Below are 13,943 nucleotides of genomic sequence, written 5' to 3'. Positions count from 1 at the left end.
ACACAAATCTTTTTTACACATACAAATCTTTTTTACGCACACACAAATCTTTTTTACGCACACACAAATCTTTTTTACACATACAAATCTTTTTTATGCACACACAAATTCTTTTTACACATACAAATCTTTTTTACACATACAAATCTTTTTTACGCACACACAAATTCTTTTTACACATACAAATCTTTTTTACGCACACACAAATCTTTTTTACACATACAAATCTTTTTTACAAGTACAAAATATTTATGACCACATTTTGAGCCCATAAAAAAGCAGCCAACATTGTCTTTAAGAGAACTACTAAAGACTACACAAATAAATGACTAAACCTGTCTTATCCTAATGCAATTCTCACTCAGGTTTCAGTTCCGGTGTGTTTGAGTGCTGTGTGCATTTGTAATCATAATGCGCAAATGCTGACGGCGGGTCGACAGGGGGCGCACTCCGGACGACTGACTTCCCGTTCAGCTAGACTTTTATTTTGAAAGCCGAGTGTCGTCAGTGCGGACGCGTTTCTTTACGTTCTGTGTCATAGCAGTTTTAACGGAATGTGGAAAGTAGCGATGTCGGAGGAAGTTGCCAAGGCTTTGCAGTCGGTAGTGGAACGGGTGAACCAGGCGGCGGCCCGGCGGCCTAAGGTAACTGCAGGCCGGGATGCTCCTCTCGGTAGCGCCTCTGCCTTCGCTCCTCTCTTGGGGCCCTGAGAAAAACGTGCTGCGGCAGCACGAATCGTTATGTAAGGCTGCCAAACACTTCAACCTTTGAATGGGAGACAGTCGGGCTTGCGGCAGCACTTTCATAACACCCCATGCGTGACAGTGCGTGCGGGGAGCATGGTACACGCACTCTGGCTGTGTTTGCGTGTTAGTGGGTACAGATGATGTCTGTCAGTTACTCATTCCATTATTGTGTGACTATTGCTCTATGGGAAACGTCCACGAGTGTAGATGTCCTTTTCAACAAGTGCCACTCCATTCAAATAGAATCAAGGTTGATGTAGGTCACAGCTGTGGGAACATGCTGTGAGCTGGTTTATCTAAATGATGAGGAGCAGCTGAACGATCTGTAGCAGGATGTGGATGCAGCCGGAAGCATCGTTGTTTTGGATGATGCTGACAGGGTTGACTCACTCCTCTGCAAAAGACCTCTGCTTGCATGCTGCATCACACGCTCCTCTGCTCATGCTCACTGATACGGATGAAAAATGAGCTTTTGTTGTCCTTCCTCAGACACTACCAGCTGTACCACCCCGCCTTGTAGCTGTCAGCAAGACAAAACCCCCAGAGATGGTTGTGGAGGCCTACAAGCAAGGGCAGCGGAACTTTGGGGAAAATTATGTGAGTGTGCAACACTGCCAGCATCTCTGAATGACCTGTGAGGAGAATGAAGGTGGACAGTAATACAGATGATTGACGTTGCCCTTCATTTCTCCCTAGGTTAATGAACTTGTTGACAAAGCTTCAGATCCTCTGGTAGGTTCACATATTTTAGAAGATTGGATTGCTCCTCCCCCACCGCAGACCTTGACTTTGTTTCTTTTCCCTTCATCCAGATTTTAGAATTGTGTCCAGAAATCAAGTGGCATTTTATCGGCCATCTACAGAAGAATAATGTCAACAAACTTTTGGGTGAGTGACCATCAGCTCTCTCGTAGAGGTCACAGACCTGTGAAATGCTCTCTCAGAGTGCTTTGTGGTTATTCTAAGGTTTTATGTAAACCTAAAAAAAACCCTAAAAACATCTTGTCGTTAGCAGGTCTGAAAATTGGGTAGATAGAACCTCAGATGAACAACAACACGTCATATTACACTGTCATTATCTGTTTTAACAAAACAGTGTTTGAAAAAAGTACACTCTTACTGCTACCATAGTAATTAAAGAGAGAACAGTCAGGTACTTCTAATCGTTACAAGCGCGTCTATAAAGGCAGACTTTTGTCAGTGTGATCATTTGGACCATTCGGGTGTGTGTGTTAACAAAGGGAACACAATCAGCAGTGATCTTTGAGAAGCAGTGTGGGAAGGGCCATGACGCTTGTTGGGTGTACTTTCTCTTTACCATGACTGTACCAAATTAAAGCTATTTCTAAATAAATAAGTGAATACATACAACAGCATGATGCCCTTTCATCCTCATTTTTGCAGGAGTGCAGAATCTCTTCCTTGTGGAGACAATCGACTCTGCAAAACTGGCTGACAGGGTCAACAGCTCGTGGCAGCGCATCAGAGGAGCCAGCACACAGAGGTTAAAGGTCATGGTTCAGGTCAACACCAGCGGAGAACAGAGTGAGTGCTTCTTGGGTGTGACGATCTGATCACCAACACTGCTGCTGTTACGTGAACAATGCGTCAAATGTTTGTCTTAGGCAAACATGGCTTGCCACCAGAGGACACGGTCAACACGGTGAAGCACATAGTGACACAGTGTCCCGCCCTGCACTTCTTAGGACTCATGACCATTGGGCGCTACGGCTATGACCTCACTCTGGGGCCCAACCCAGACTTCCAGGTACGAAACAATTACAGAACGGCTACATTTACCTGTGGTCATTTTTGTGTGCACCAAGAAAAATGAAAAACACTATTAATATTAGTGTCAGTCTGTAATCCTAACAATACACCTGCACAGATGCTGCTGAGTCGGAGACAGGAGGTGTGTGACAGTCTGAAGCTGCCTACAGAGGATGTAGAGCTGAGTATGGGTATGTCCACCGATTTTGAACATGCGGTGAGTGTCACTCCTGTATGGAAGCTGGTAACAGCAATTTAAAAAAACTTTGTGTCCAAATTCTGAAATCAAATTTCTTTTGATTGACTTTGATTAAAGTCAATGATCCTCTGTAGGTCATGAATGTGTGTCAAACCCCACATCAGCACATACATTGCATTTCCTAAAAGTTGAACTTTGAAAAAAATGTCAACATTGTACCGGCACTGCAGAAAAGATCAGTGGAGTCATCATGAAAATCTGACTGTCTGCACAAACATTTGTCCTTGGAGACTCCTCAGCATTGTTGCTGATATTTGATTTGAATCTGCACATCCTATTTTCCTCCTTTTTAACTGTTGTTTTTGTTTTCTTTGCTTCCATATAAAGATTGAGGTGGGTTCCACCAATGTGCGAGTGGGTAGCATCATATTCGGCAACAGGGAGTATCCCAACAGTGCACTGAACACTCCTAATCCCAGTCCTGGTCCCAGTCCAGTTCCCAGTCCTGAGAAAACATCTAAGATGGTGTCAGAAGATGCCGCCAAGAAGATGCAGCACCTCACCGTGTCTGAACGCTAAGAAAGAGCCTCTCCTTCTTTGAAATACCTTTAATTAAAAAAGCAAAACAAAAGAGCTCTGCTCTTCACATGCAGAACGAACAGAGCGGTGAAGCAGATCTTTTCCACACAGCCTTGTGGAGCTAGGATTGAGGAATCCTGCATTAATTGTAAATTGTATTTGCCTAATCCTAACTTTTTGTGTGCCCTTGTTGCAGTTTAAGCATTAAAGTGGCATTTGGCACAGAGCTAGAAAACCTTTTTAACGTTGTTTAACAAGTGTTATTAACGTTTAGTGCCCTGACTTGCTCCTCATGGAAAACCTTTTAGTCAAGATAACTGGATACAAGACAAACTACTGAAAACACGACGACTTCAGTGTTTTTGCGTGAGGTTTCTTTGGATTCTTGTGCTGGTGTGTGATATTTTCTACTTTTCCACTCAAACACAGGACGGTGCTGAAATGTGTCTCCCACAGATCAGGACCTCCACACAGCACAGTGTACCACTCTTGTTGAACATATGAAACAAAGACCTGATTTAACAAATAAATCATTTATCCCTTTATAATGACACATTGTATTGTGTGTTTGATATTGTTCTGTTTGGTGTGCCAAAGGTGACAAAACTCTATTCTTGATATTAATAAACCTGAGCGTAAACCGAGGAAGTGTTTCTGTGTAGCAGTCTCGTGTCCGTGCTGTGGTGCTTTGGAGGTGAGTGTGAGGGTTAACCTATGCAAAGTGGTGATTTTGTTTCATCATCCAACTAGGTTTTCACACTGCAGCTCTGATGGTGTAGCAGTGGTTTATTTACCGGTATCACAAGATCTGTGTGGGTCTTGTTTTTTTTTTTTTCTGTCAACATGGGGAGAAAAAAGGTCAGTTTGTGATTTAATGTGTGGTTACTGTCCTACCGAGGCATTTCAGCATTGTTTGGTTTGGAATCTGGCTCACAGGGAAGCTGAAGCCAAGCAATAAATTTTATTGTTGAAACGATGATCCATTTGCTGTGTATTTCTTCTCCTTAGGACAAAGTGGCGCAAATAACAACAACAAAAAAAAGTTCAGCCAAAGTTTTTTTTTTTTATTATTTTTTTATTAAGCATGTGAAACAGGCACCCAGACCACAGTAAAAAACAGAATATTTCCAGAGTGGCAATTTAACATTTCTGAAAAGGCTTTAGTGCATATGATATCTATGGATCTGAAATTGGATCTAAACTCTGCATTTAAGAAATGATCAGAAATCTTAAAATGCTGTCCTGCTAATGTTTGACAGTCAACTTGGCTCTAGCCCAGCGCAAAAAAAAAAAAGTCACAACTGTTCAATAAATAAGTTTTGTTGAAACACAATCTAGTGTCAGGAATGATAAGTGTAGAGGCTCTTGTAGTATTAAATCCTTGTAAAAAGCATTAGAAAAGGGCAGCCAGTATCTATACACACATTCCTGTTGTTAATATCATAAACTGGCTCTACAGATAGATCTGGTATACTACAAACAATACATTGTCTGTAGAAAGATGGATGGTAACACTTTAACATTTCATTTCACACAAACAAGCAGCAGGTTTATAATATAACTGTAAGCCTATCTCGACGAGTGGTTTAATATTGGTATAGCTTCTGTAAAGCACCTGAAACAATATCAAAGCTGTAGCTCTAAAATATTCAATAGGTTAAATAAATATTAATATTATATATAGCTAAATATAGCTATAGAAACTCACAATGCATTGAATAAATCAACCTAATGTATATCACAGAATCATGATGTCATTGCTATTGTGGGCAAAGTATCGTGAGTTAATCTTTGAATACCTGTATGTGCGTATTTAACACAGTTCTGGAATAATTATAAACTATTTATTATGCTGCTTATAAAAACTAACTGGGACTCAAGCACTGAAATGGGCGCAAAAGGAACCAAAGGCATTATAGTATATGCAGAAATGTATGTACCTGATGAGTACAGCTGAAATCCTATGGTTAAAAGTTACAAAACCTGTGTGAAACTATGTGTAACACTAACAATGACCAAAATTAAATACTTATAACAACTTCAGCATTCTCATTTTCCTTCATATACAATCACAAAAATGCTTTTTCCTGCACTTTAAGATAGAAAAGTGACACGTCCAGTGTTGTCAGGATTACACAACAAACCGTTTTGAGTTACTGTGGAAAAACTAAAAGGAAAGGAAAAAGCCACATTACCCGGGACACAAAATTGTATCTGCAGATTTGCGCGTACCATTTATGGCTAATATTAGGACCAAGTGTCTCCTCCTACACCTTTTTATTTGGGTGAGCAAAGTCTGTCTGCTCGTGTCATTTCACACTCACTGATTCTGTTCACACTCACGTTACACCAGTTTCTTGGCCTCAAAGAAGCTCTTCAAATGCTTCATCTGCCAAATACCAGTGACGATGAGGATGACCGTCTGAGCAATGGACCACCAGAGAACACGCTGGTTGGTGCTCTCACTCGTCATGCGAAAGCGCTCCTCACGATACTGCAGAAGAAAACCAGCACATTCAAGTCACTGCAGTGGCTTCAACTCCAATACTTTTGACATAAAACAGAACTGTTTTGGGTTTTTTTGGTTTTTGTTTTTTTAACTCACCCTCTGGTAGTTTTGCTCCTTCTGGATCTGTTCGACTTGGTCCAGCAGCTGTCGGACTCGTAACTGCAGCTCGGTGAGTTTGTCCTTAGCTGCAATTTCAGGATAGTTGTTGGTATGTTCTCCCACTTGAATGTCCAGATGCACTCTCTACAGTAACAGACACTTCAGATTTACATGTTTTTCAGTCAACTTCAGATCAAGAACTTCCTTAGAATAAGCTAAATTGATGTACTAACTAAAACCTTAAGTTTTATTTGGGAAATGGTGACTACAGCTGCACACTGTCCTTATGAAATAATTTTTTTTAGACCTTAAAATTTCACTCCTGTCTGGAAGCAAAAAGTAGCAGGTTCTCCTTCCACAGAAGAAGAACGGTGACATCAGTGGGATTCTTTGGTGCTAATGTATCCTTGATATCCTTGAAGGTATCAGTTCATGCAGTGCACTGGCCTGCACCACGATTAGTATAAGACAGGGGCAGGGATAGCTCAGTAGGTAAAGTGGTCGCCCCATGATCGGAAGGTCGGCGGTTCGAATCCACTTAACGGCTACCCTGAGGTACCCCTGAGCAAGGTACCGTCCCTACACACTGCTCCCCGGGCGCCTGCTTAGTGGGCTGCCCACTGCTTCACTGAGTGAATGGGTCAAATGCAGAGAAAAACAAGTAATTTCCCCATGGGGATCAATAAAGTATCCATTATTATTATTATTATTATTATTGATTATGATGTTTTCACTCAAAGCATAGTTGAAATGCTGGTCCCAAGAATATTGAACTGTACTGATTTAAGAACCTCAGCTAATCTGGTGGAAAAACCTTCCAAGAGGCTCGAACAAAAGGATCAGAATGGGCTTAGGTCATTTCCAGCATAGCTCAACACACCCATATTTATTGGTGTTATTTTACAGCACATACATTATGTTCTCTGGATACTGGCATATTGTTTGCTACTTCAGTCTGAGGTGAAGTGCAGACTAGTGCCAGACCAGACAGAAAGTTAAGAGGCTTTTTTTTATATATATAAAGATTAAAACAAACAAACAATATCAGTGAAAACTATTTTTAGGCTCACTGATGTGCCCAAAAAAATATATTAACATAAGTCTAAGATGTATGATAATAAATAGGTAATGCAAAAATACAAAAAGAGACAATACTTTTAATTTATCTAAGGTAGCACTGTGCTTCTAGTGACTTGACTCTACATTTACGCTGCTGATCAAACAGCATTAAGGTAGGCTGCCACTGTTGTTGTTGTTTCATTGCGTCTAGGGTTAACTCACCTTCAATCTCAGACTTTCTGAGAAATTTAAGTTTTTAGACACAAGTAAATGTGTTATCTAACACTGTTGTGAAGGTCAAATACTTCAAAAAGGGTGACAGTTTTCATTTAAGAAATCTGGTCAACTTTGTATTACAAGGATTATTTATCAGTTATAAACTTACCCTTATGTAGCTAGGGTTTTACCATTACTTTAAGACCTAATTCATCAACTAATTTTTTTAAATCACTTAATTGAATAATTTAAATGTAATTCAGCTCATTTTTTAGCTACTTTTAGCTAGCAATTTCAAACTTACCAACTGAAATTGCTCAAATATAAACAATCTCTACCCATTATAACCATTTATACACTAAACTTGACTAAGATCACACTTTTTGATTCTTTTTCTTTTTTAATGATTTATCAACTACTTTTAGGTCGTTTATTTTTTAAACTACTCATTTAATGTACAGTTTAAACATTTATACACTGCTTAACATTACTCAGTTATTGTTAAACAAATGCTAATTATTTTTAATGGAAAGCAGTCTGGCAGTTCAAAAAGTCAGACGTGCACTTCTGCACATACCAGTTTTCCACCTGCAAACAGAGCCATCTTGGTAGAGTTTGAATGCAAACAGATCTGATGCTCTCCAGGTGTATGGGAAGTAAATGTGAACCGTCCATCCGATCCATACTGACGCGAAAGGATGATCTGGGGAATGTGTAAGCAGCAAATGCTTAGATTTAACTTATATGTTCCATGTGCAGGTGTGTATTAGAAAACTATGGAGCTACATTGGTATCAAAAGGGTTGCAAAAGTGTATGTTATAACCAAGAAGGGTAAACTAAGATTTACAAATGTGTGTTCGTACTCACAACTGCAGGCTCCAATCCATACAGGTGTACAAAACTTTTTGAATGAAGGTAAAACTCTTTTGCAAATGCAAATATCCAAACCTGAATAAATACTCATCATTTATGCACATTTTTAAGTTCAGCTACATAAATTTTATGATTTTTGCTTTCAAAAGGCTTCCTCCACAGATCAATTCAGAGATGCACAGAGGGGTTTGGGACTCTTTTCACAGTGTCAGCTTAGAACAGATCCACAAACGTAAGCAGCGTTCAAGTCCTGTTAAAAAACTGGAAGATCTGGCAATCTTGTGGATTTCTGCATTACTTCAAACAACACAGACATTTTTGTTTTCTAAATACACAAAAAAAAAAAACCTGTCACCCTTCACTTACAGATCCTATACAGTAATATACAGTGGGGCAAAAAAGTATTTAGTCAGCCACCGATTGTGCAAGTTCCCCCACTTAAAATGATGACAGAGGTCAGTAATTTGCACCAGAGGTACACTTCAACTGTGAGAGACAGAATGTGAAAAAAAAATCCATGAATCCACATGGTAGGATTTGTAAAGAATTTATTCGTAAATTAGGGTGGAAAATAAGTATTTGGTCACCTCAAACAAGGAAAATCTCTGGCTCTCACAGACCTGTAACGTCTTCTGTAAGAAGCTTTTCTGTCCCCCACTCATTACCTGTATGAATGGTACCTGTTTGAACTCATCATCTGTATAAAAGACACCTGTCCACAGCCGCAAACAGTCAGACTCCAAACTCCGCCATGGCCAAGACCAAAGAGCTTTCGAAGGACACCAGGAAAAGTATTGTAGACCTGCACCAGACTGGGAAGAGTGAATCTACAATAGGCAAGCAGCTTGGTGTGAAAAAATCAACTGTGGGAGCAATCATCAGAAAATGGAAGACATACAAGACCACTGATAATCTCCCTCGATCTGGGGCTCCACGCAAGATCTCATCCCGTGGGGTCAAAATGATCATGAGAACGGTGAGCAAAGATCCCAGAACTACACGGGGGGACCTGGTGAATGACCTGCAGAGAGCTGGGACCAAAGTAACAAAGGTCACTATCAGTAACACACTACAACGGCAGGGAATCAAATCCCGCAGTGCCAGACGTGTTCCGCTGCTAAAGCCAGTGCATGTCCAGGCCCGTCTGAAGTTTGCCAGAGAGCACATGGATGATACAGCAGAGGATTGGGAGAATGTCATGTGGTCAGATGAAACCAAAGTAGAACTTTTTGGTATAAACTCAACTCGTCGTGTTTGGAGGAAGAAGAATACTGAGTTGCATCCCAAGAACACCATACCTACTGTGAAGCATGGGGGTGGAAACATCATGCTATGGGGCTGTTTTTCTGCCAAGGAGACAGGACGACTGATCCGTGTTAAGGACAGAATGAATGGGGCCATGTATCGTGAGATTTTGAGCCAAAACCTCCTTCCATCAGTGAGAACTTTGAAGATGAAACGAGGCTGGGTCTTCCAACATGACAATGATCCAAAACACACCGCCCGGGCAACAAAGGAGTGGCTCCGTAAGAAGCATTTGAAAGTCCTGGAGTGGCCTAGCCAGTCTCCAGACCTCAACCCCATAGAAAATCTGTGGCGGGAGTTGAAAGTCAGTGTTGCTCGGCGACAGCCCCAAAACATCACTGCTCTCGAGAAGATCTGCATGGAGGAATGGGCCAAAAAACCAACTACTGTGTGTGCAAACCTGGTAAAGACCTATAGTAAACGTTTGACCTCTGTTATTGCCAACAAAGGTTATGTTACAAAGTATTGAGTTGTATTTTTGTTATTGACCAAATACTTATTTTCCACCCTGATTTACGAATAAATTCTTTACAAATCCTACCATGTGGATTCATGGATTTTTTTTTTTTTCCACATTCTGTCTCTCACAGTTGAAGTGTACCTCTGGTGCAAATTACTGACCTCTGTCATCATTTTAGGTGGGGGAACTTGCACAATCGGTGGCTGACTAAATACTTTTTTGCCCCACTGTATGAAGGTTAATATATGGTTCAAATATGCTGCTGCTTCCTGGTGGATGCTCTTCCGCTACAAAAACAGCCAATCAGTATGCCTCTGCGGATTGGAGAACAGCACGATAAGCCATCCCTCTGGCTCATCCTCTTAAAAGTTAGTACAAGATAACTATTCTGCTGTATAATCGAAATATAGATATAATTCAGGTAATGTGGGATAACTACATCTGAATCACCTTACCAGTCTCAGAACACAGCACAATAGCATTCATCTTAGCTTAATGACTAACAAACATATGTAAGATTTATGAAAGCAAAAATGATCAATTTAGATAGCTGAACTTAAAAATCTGTGTGTCAATGATTAGCATTTATTCACGTTTTCATATGTGTATTTTGTAAAATTGTCTTTTGTTTTTCAAATTGCTTTGGATTTAGATTTGAGCACACATTTTTGACTACTCCAAAATACAAATTGTACCATTTTGCAAATCTTAGTTTACACTTGTGGAACATAGAGCATTCATTTGAGAATAATTTCACTCCATGGAAAATTACCTCTCATGTGTTTACCTTTGTGTCTGGATCCTTGATCTCAACATGCATCCCAAGACCAGGGGTGGATGGAAGGAAGGAGCCGGTTTGTTTGTCCCACAATTGAGTCCTGTACTTTCCTTTTAAATAAATAAAAAAAAAAAAAAAAACAAGCAAACATACCATCAATGGATCATGTAATCATTCACTTCTGCACTGCTAACACAGCCAGTAAAGTGTGTTTATATTAAACATACTGTTGAAAATACTATCATAACACTGAACAAGGGTATTTACACAAGATGTACAGGGTCAGGACATAAAAACACATTGAATGGTAAAGCATAAAAAGCAAAATGTAAGTAAGTAAACACAGTTTATTTTTCTTTTTTTTATTTCAAATATTTGATGCATTAAAGTGTAAATATACAACAGTTCTCAGTGGATCTGTAGTTTTAACAGCCTTTAACATTTATGCATGTTTGGGTATAAAGGCAGATTTCACTTTTGGAAATGCTGGAATTCAGTTTTCTGACGTTCTAAAAAGCATTCATGAAAATAGCGGAGTCAGCTTAAGATCTTAAAAATGCAAGTGGAACAATCTCTACATCCTGACAATATGCATATTTCTGTTCATGTCAGGCAAAAAATTGTTTTTAAACACAAAATTCACAAGCTAGTAAATGTATCTGTGTACAGAGGCCTAAATTGGAATTTCTAAACTCAAAACACCACTGCTGCAGTTAGTAAAATCACTGCTGGCAGAGTGTTGAGAGCAAGACCAAAAATATTAAACTGTAAGGGCCAAAACACTCAGTAGAGTTAACGGAGTGTAGCATTATAGAGTCACCTTTTTTTTCTTTTTGGTTTTTTTTTTTTACACCTAATTAAAGCAGCATTTAAAAAAACAAACTCATTTCTGAGATCAATTTAAGAATGTTTTAGTATTCTGAGTGCAGCTGAACCCTTACACACATCCTAAAAATGCATAAATACATAAAATGCAAAGATGTGACACATATAAAAGCCCTGTAAGGTAAGTACAATTTTGTGGATACTGTTCCTAAAATTGGTTTAAAAAAAAATACTGTCATATATTAGGTGCATCACCATCATTCTGTTCAGATTTCTAGTAATATGAATATTGTTACCCAGTGTGAAAAAGAAATTGAGTTTCGACAATTTTTAAATAAAAAAGTCTTGGTGAAAGCGTGTCATTTAAATCTATTACACCATAAAACTACAGTAAAGATCCATATGCTTAAAATGTACCGAATCAAGTGTACTGTGAAGGTTACTTGCCACAAATAGATCTGCGGGGAGCAGTGCCAATGCATTCATCCGAGTGAAGGTAAAGCTAAACCTTCTAGATGTGGACAAATTATGAATTCAAGGCTGGCACAAATATTTACAATACTATTTCGGCAATACTTGACACTAATATGGGTTGTTTATATATATATTTATACGTATGTTAACCCGTCCAGTTTTACCACGTACAACTCCAACTATGCTAGCTTCAGGTGTAAAATACTGTTTAGCTAACTAAGATTAGAAACTCACTTTAACATATTTTTTAAGTATAAAGAGACAAACCGATTGCCTCTTTAGTAGGCCAAAACTTGACAGTTTGCTGCTTAAACACTTTTAACCGGTGTGAACACCGTGAAGAAGTCTTCGTGTGGTCCCCGTTGTCATTTCCAACGCAGCATCTCTGCTGCAGCCAGCTGTTAGCGTGTACCGTTAGTTAGCTAGGTTATGCTAACAAGCGAATAGTCCTTACCAATAACCATGGTCTCATCCGGAATTTCTTCAATGAAACATTTTTTCTCCGTCTCCCCTATGTGAAAATAAAGGCTGTCACTTGGATAAATCCAAGCTAGTAATAAAATAACTCCAGCAGCCGGGAAAGACAGCATCTTGTGGCCTCTTTCACTTGGGCGCATCAGCACAGGAAGTTGTAAAGCCGCTGCGGCTACCTGACGTTTCTCTCTCGGTGAAAAAAGGAAGGGGATTTCCTAGTGTAAGGAGGTGCCCTGAGTTTAACCTCTCAGGCACGACTTTCTTCCACGCTCGTCCACGATTCACCCCGTGAATAAGTTTTATATTTTAGTGCACAGACCTTTTTAATAAATTCAATAAATAGATCTAAAAATCCTAATCCTTAATCCTAACAGAAACCCACTGTATTATGAAAAAGAAAAACATATTAGTAGTGACGGAAGCCTCATCTTGGAATTGTTGGATTATTCTGATGCAGTTGAAACCAGTTTTTTAGTAAAATGACTAGATGTTACAATGCCTGATAATGCATTGCTTTAAATGGAGAAAATCTTGAGGGATGGCTGTTATGAGAAAAGGCAGCCCAGAAACTTTACCAACGGGACACGTCGTTGTGTGCCTCAACTTTCGGTCTTTTACCCAAACTTATCTGCCATTTTTCCTCTCTTGGTTAGGTTTAGGGATCAGAGATCTGATCTAGGTTATCATATTAAAATTTGGGACACATCGTCAATAGTGGACATTGGATTCATCAGGTGTTTCAGCCATTATCACTAGACACCCTCATCCATTGAGGCCCTGCAGGGTTGATCAGGCCCCGGAGTGTGTCAGTGGTTTATGTTAAATTGTTATTTCTCTTCTTCTTTCTTCTGTTTAGTATTTTGTCTTAGGCCTTTTTATTGACTTGATACAAGTGAGTTCTGTTTCCTTTTTATAGTCCCTCAAGGTGACAACGTCGTATGTTTTAGAAAGATATTAATAGTTTCATTATAACTAATTTCAGTTTATACCCAAAATATCTAACCAGCTTTAGTCACCGAAGTATTGTCCGCTAGTACTAATGGTATCAATATTGAAAGTTAATATTTGTATATATGCCACTGTTATGTCACTTAGCTGTGTATCTGTGTAATTTAGGCATGAAATCAGCAAAATCTGTAAAACTGGTCATTTAAGCTATGAGCATGTTAGCTCTTTTAAAGCTTTAAGCCAATGAGTGATAGTGATTGCAGGCTGGTGCCACAACAGTACAGTACATTTAACACTTGAGTTGATTGATTTTATTGGTCTGAGACTTAGGTGGTGCAGAGCAGCACCTCATTGCGAGACTGACACAGAAAACTGCGTGACTGACCTGACACATTCAATTTTAGCATGCAAGCCAATAAATCAATTATAAAAAGGATAATGAATTACTCTAAATTACTCTAAATTACTCCATGTCATGATGGTTCCTGTCAGATAAAATGCTGACATTTTGTAAAATAAACCACATTTTGTTTTAGTTAACAGCCCAGTTTATGTTAATGTTTTAGATATAATGGGCAATCCGTTTCAGTTAAAATGGGTCACCATTTGAATTGAGTTTCAGAAGATA

General features: G+C 39.3%; 2 protein-coding genes across 2 annotated transcripts; one reads left to right on the top strand and one right to left on the bottom strand.

Annotated features, from left to right (window-relative positions):
* Nucleotides 1-465: 465 nt before the first annotated feature.
* On the top strand, nucleotides 466-4,271 carry plpbp (pyridoxal phosphate binding protein). Its single transcript, XM_026153597.2, has 8 exons — nucleotides 466-644; nucleotides 1,236-1,343; nucleotides 1,443-1,478; nucleotides 1,559-1,634; nucleotides 2,151-2,291; nucleotides 2,372-2,514; nucleotides 2,635-2,733; nucleotides 3,103-4,271. The coding sequence occupies exons 1-8, from the start codon at nucleotides 555-557 to the stop codon at nucleotides 3,292-3,294; spliced, it is 885 nt and encodes a 294-aa protein (XP_026009382.1). The 5' UTR covers nucleotides 466-554; the 3' UTR covers nucleotides 3,295-4,271.
* Nucleotides 4,272-4,348: 77 nt separating this feature from the next.
* On the bottom strand, nucleotides 4,349-12,578 carry tmed4 (transmembrane p24 trafficking protein 4). The gene is made up of 5 exons (XM_026153598.2): nucleotides 12,348-12,578; nucleotides 10,604-10,704; nucleotides 7,755-7,880; nucleotides 5,900-6,046; nucleotides 4,349-5,788 (listed from the first exon to the last, which is right to left on the bottom strand). Exons 1-5 carry the CDS (start codon nucleotides 12,508-12,510, stop codon nucleotides 5,639-5,641), a joined length of 687 nt encoding a protein of 228 aa, XP_026009383.2. The 5' UTR covers nucleotides 12,511-12,578; the 3' UTR covers nucleotides 4,349-5,638.
* Nucleotides 12,579-13,943: the final 1,365 nt, after the last annotated feature.

Source organism: Astatotilapia calliptera, chromosome 20 (assembly GCF_964374335.1).
Source record: "Astatotilapia calliptera chromosome 20, fAstCal68.1, whole genome shotgun sequence".
Taxonomy (NCBI): Eukaryota; Metazoa; Chordata; class Actinopteri; order Cichliformes; family Cichlidae; genus Astatotilapia; species Astatotilapia calliptera.
Note: the sequence above shows the minus strand (reverse complement) of the source record. Positions and strands in the feature narration are given on the sequence as shown.

Coding starts and splice junctions, on each gene's coding strand:
- plpbp (XM_026153597.2), top strand. CDS start 555: ATGTGGAAAGTAGCGATGTCGGAGGAAGTTGCCAAGGCTTTGCAGTCG. Junction 1,344..1,442: donor GGAACTTTGGGGAAAATTAT/GTGAGTGTGCAA, acceptor ATTTCTCCCTAG/GTTAATGAACTTGTTGACAA. Junction 1,479..1,558: donor ACAAAGCTTCAGATCCTCTG/GTAGGTTCACAT, acceptor CCCTTCATCCAG/ATTTTAGAATTGTGTCCAGA.
- tmed4 (XM_026153598.2), bottom strand. CDS start 12,510: ATGCGCCCAAGTGAAAGAGGCCACAAGATGCTGTCTTTCCCGGCTGCT. Junction 10,705..12,347: donor GGATGAGACCATGGTTATTG/GTAAGGACTATT, acceptor TTTATTTAAAAG/GAAAGTACAGGACTCAATTG. Junction 5,789..5,899: donor AGGAGCAAAACTACCAGAGG/GTGAGTTAAAAA, acceptor TTTCTTCTGCAG/TATCGTGAGGAGCGCTTTCG.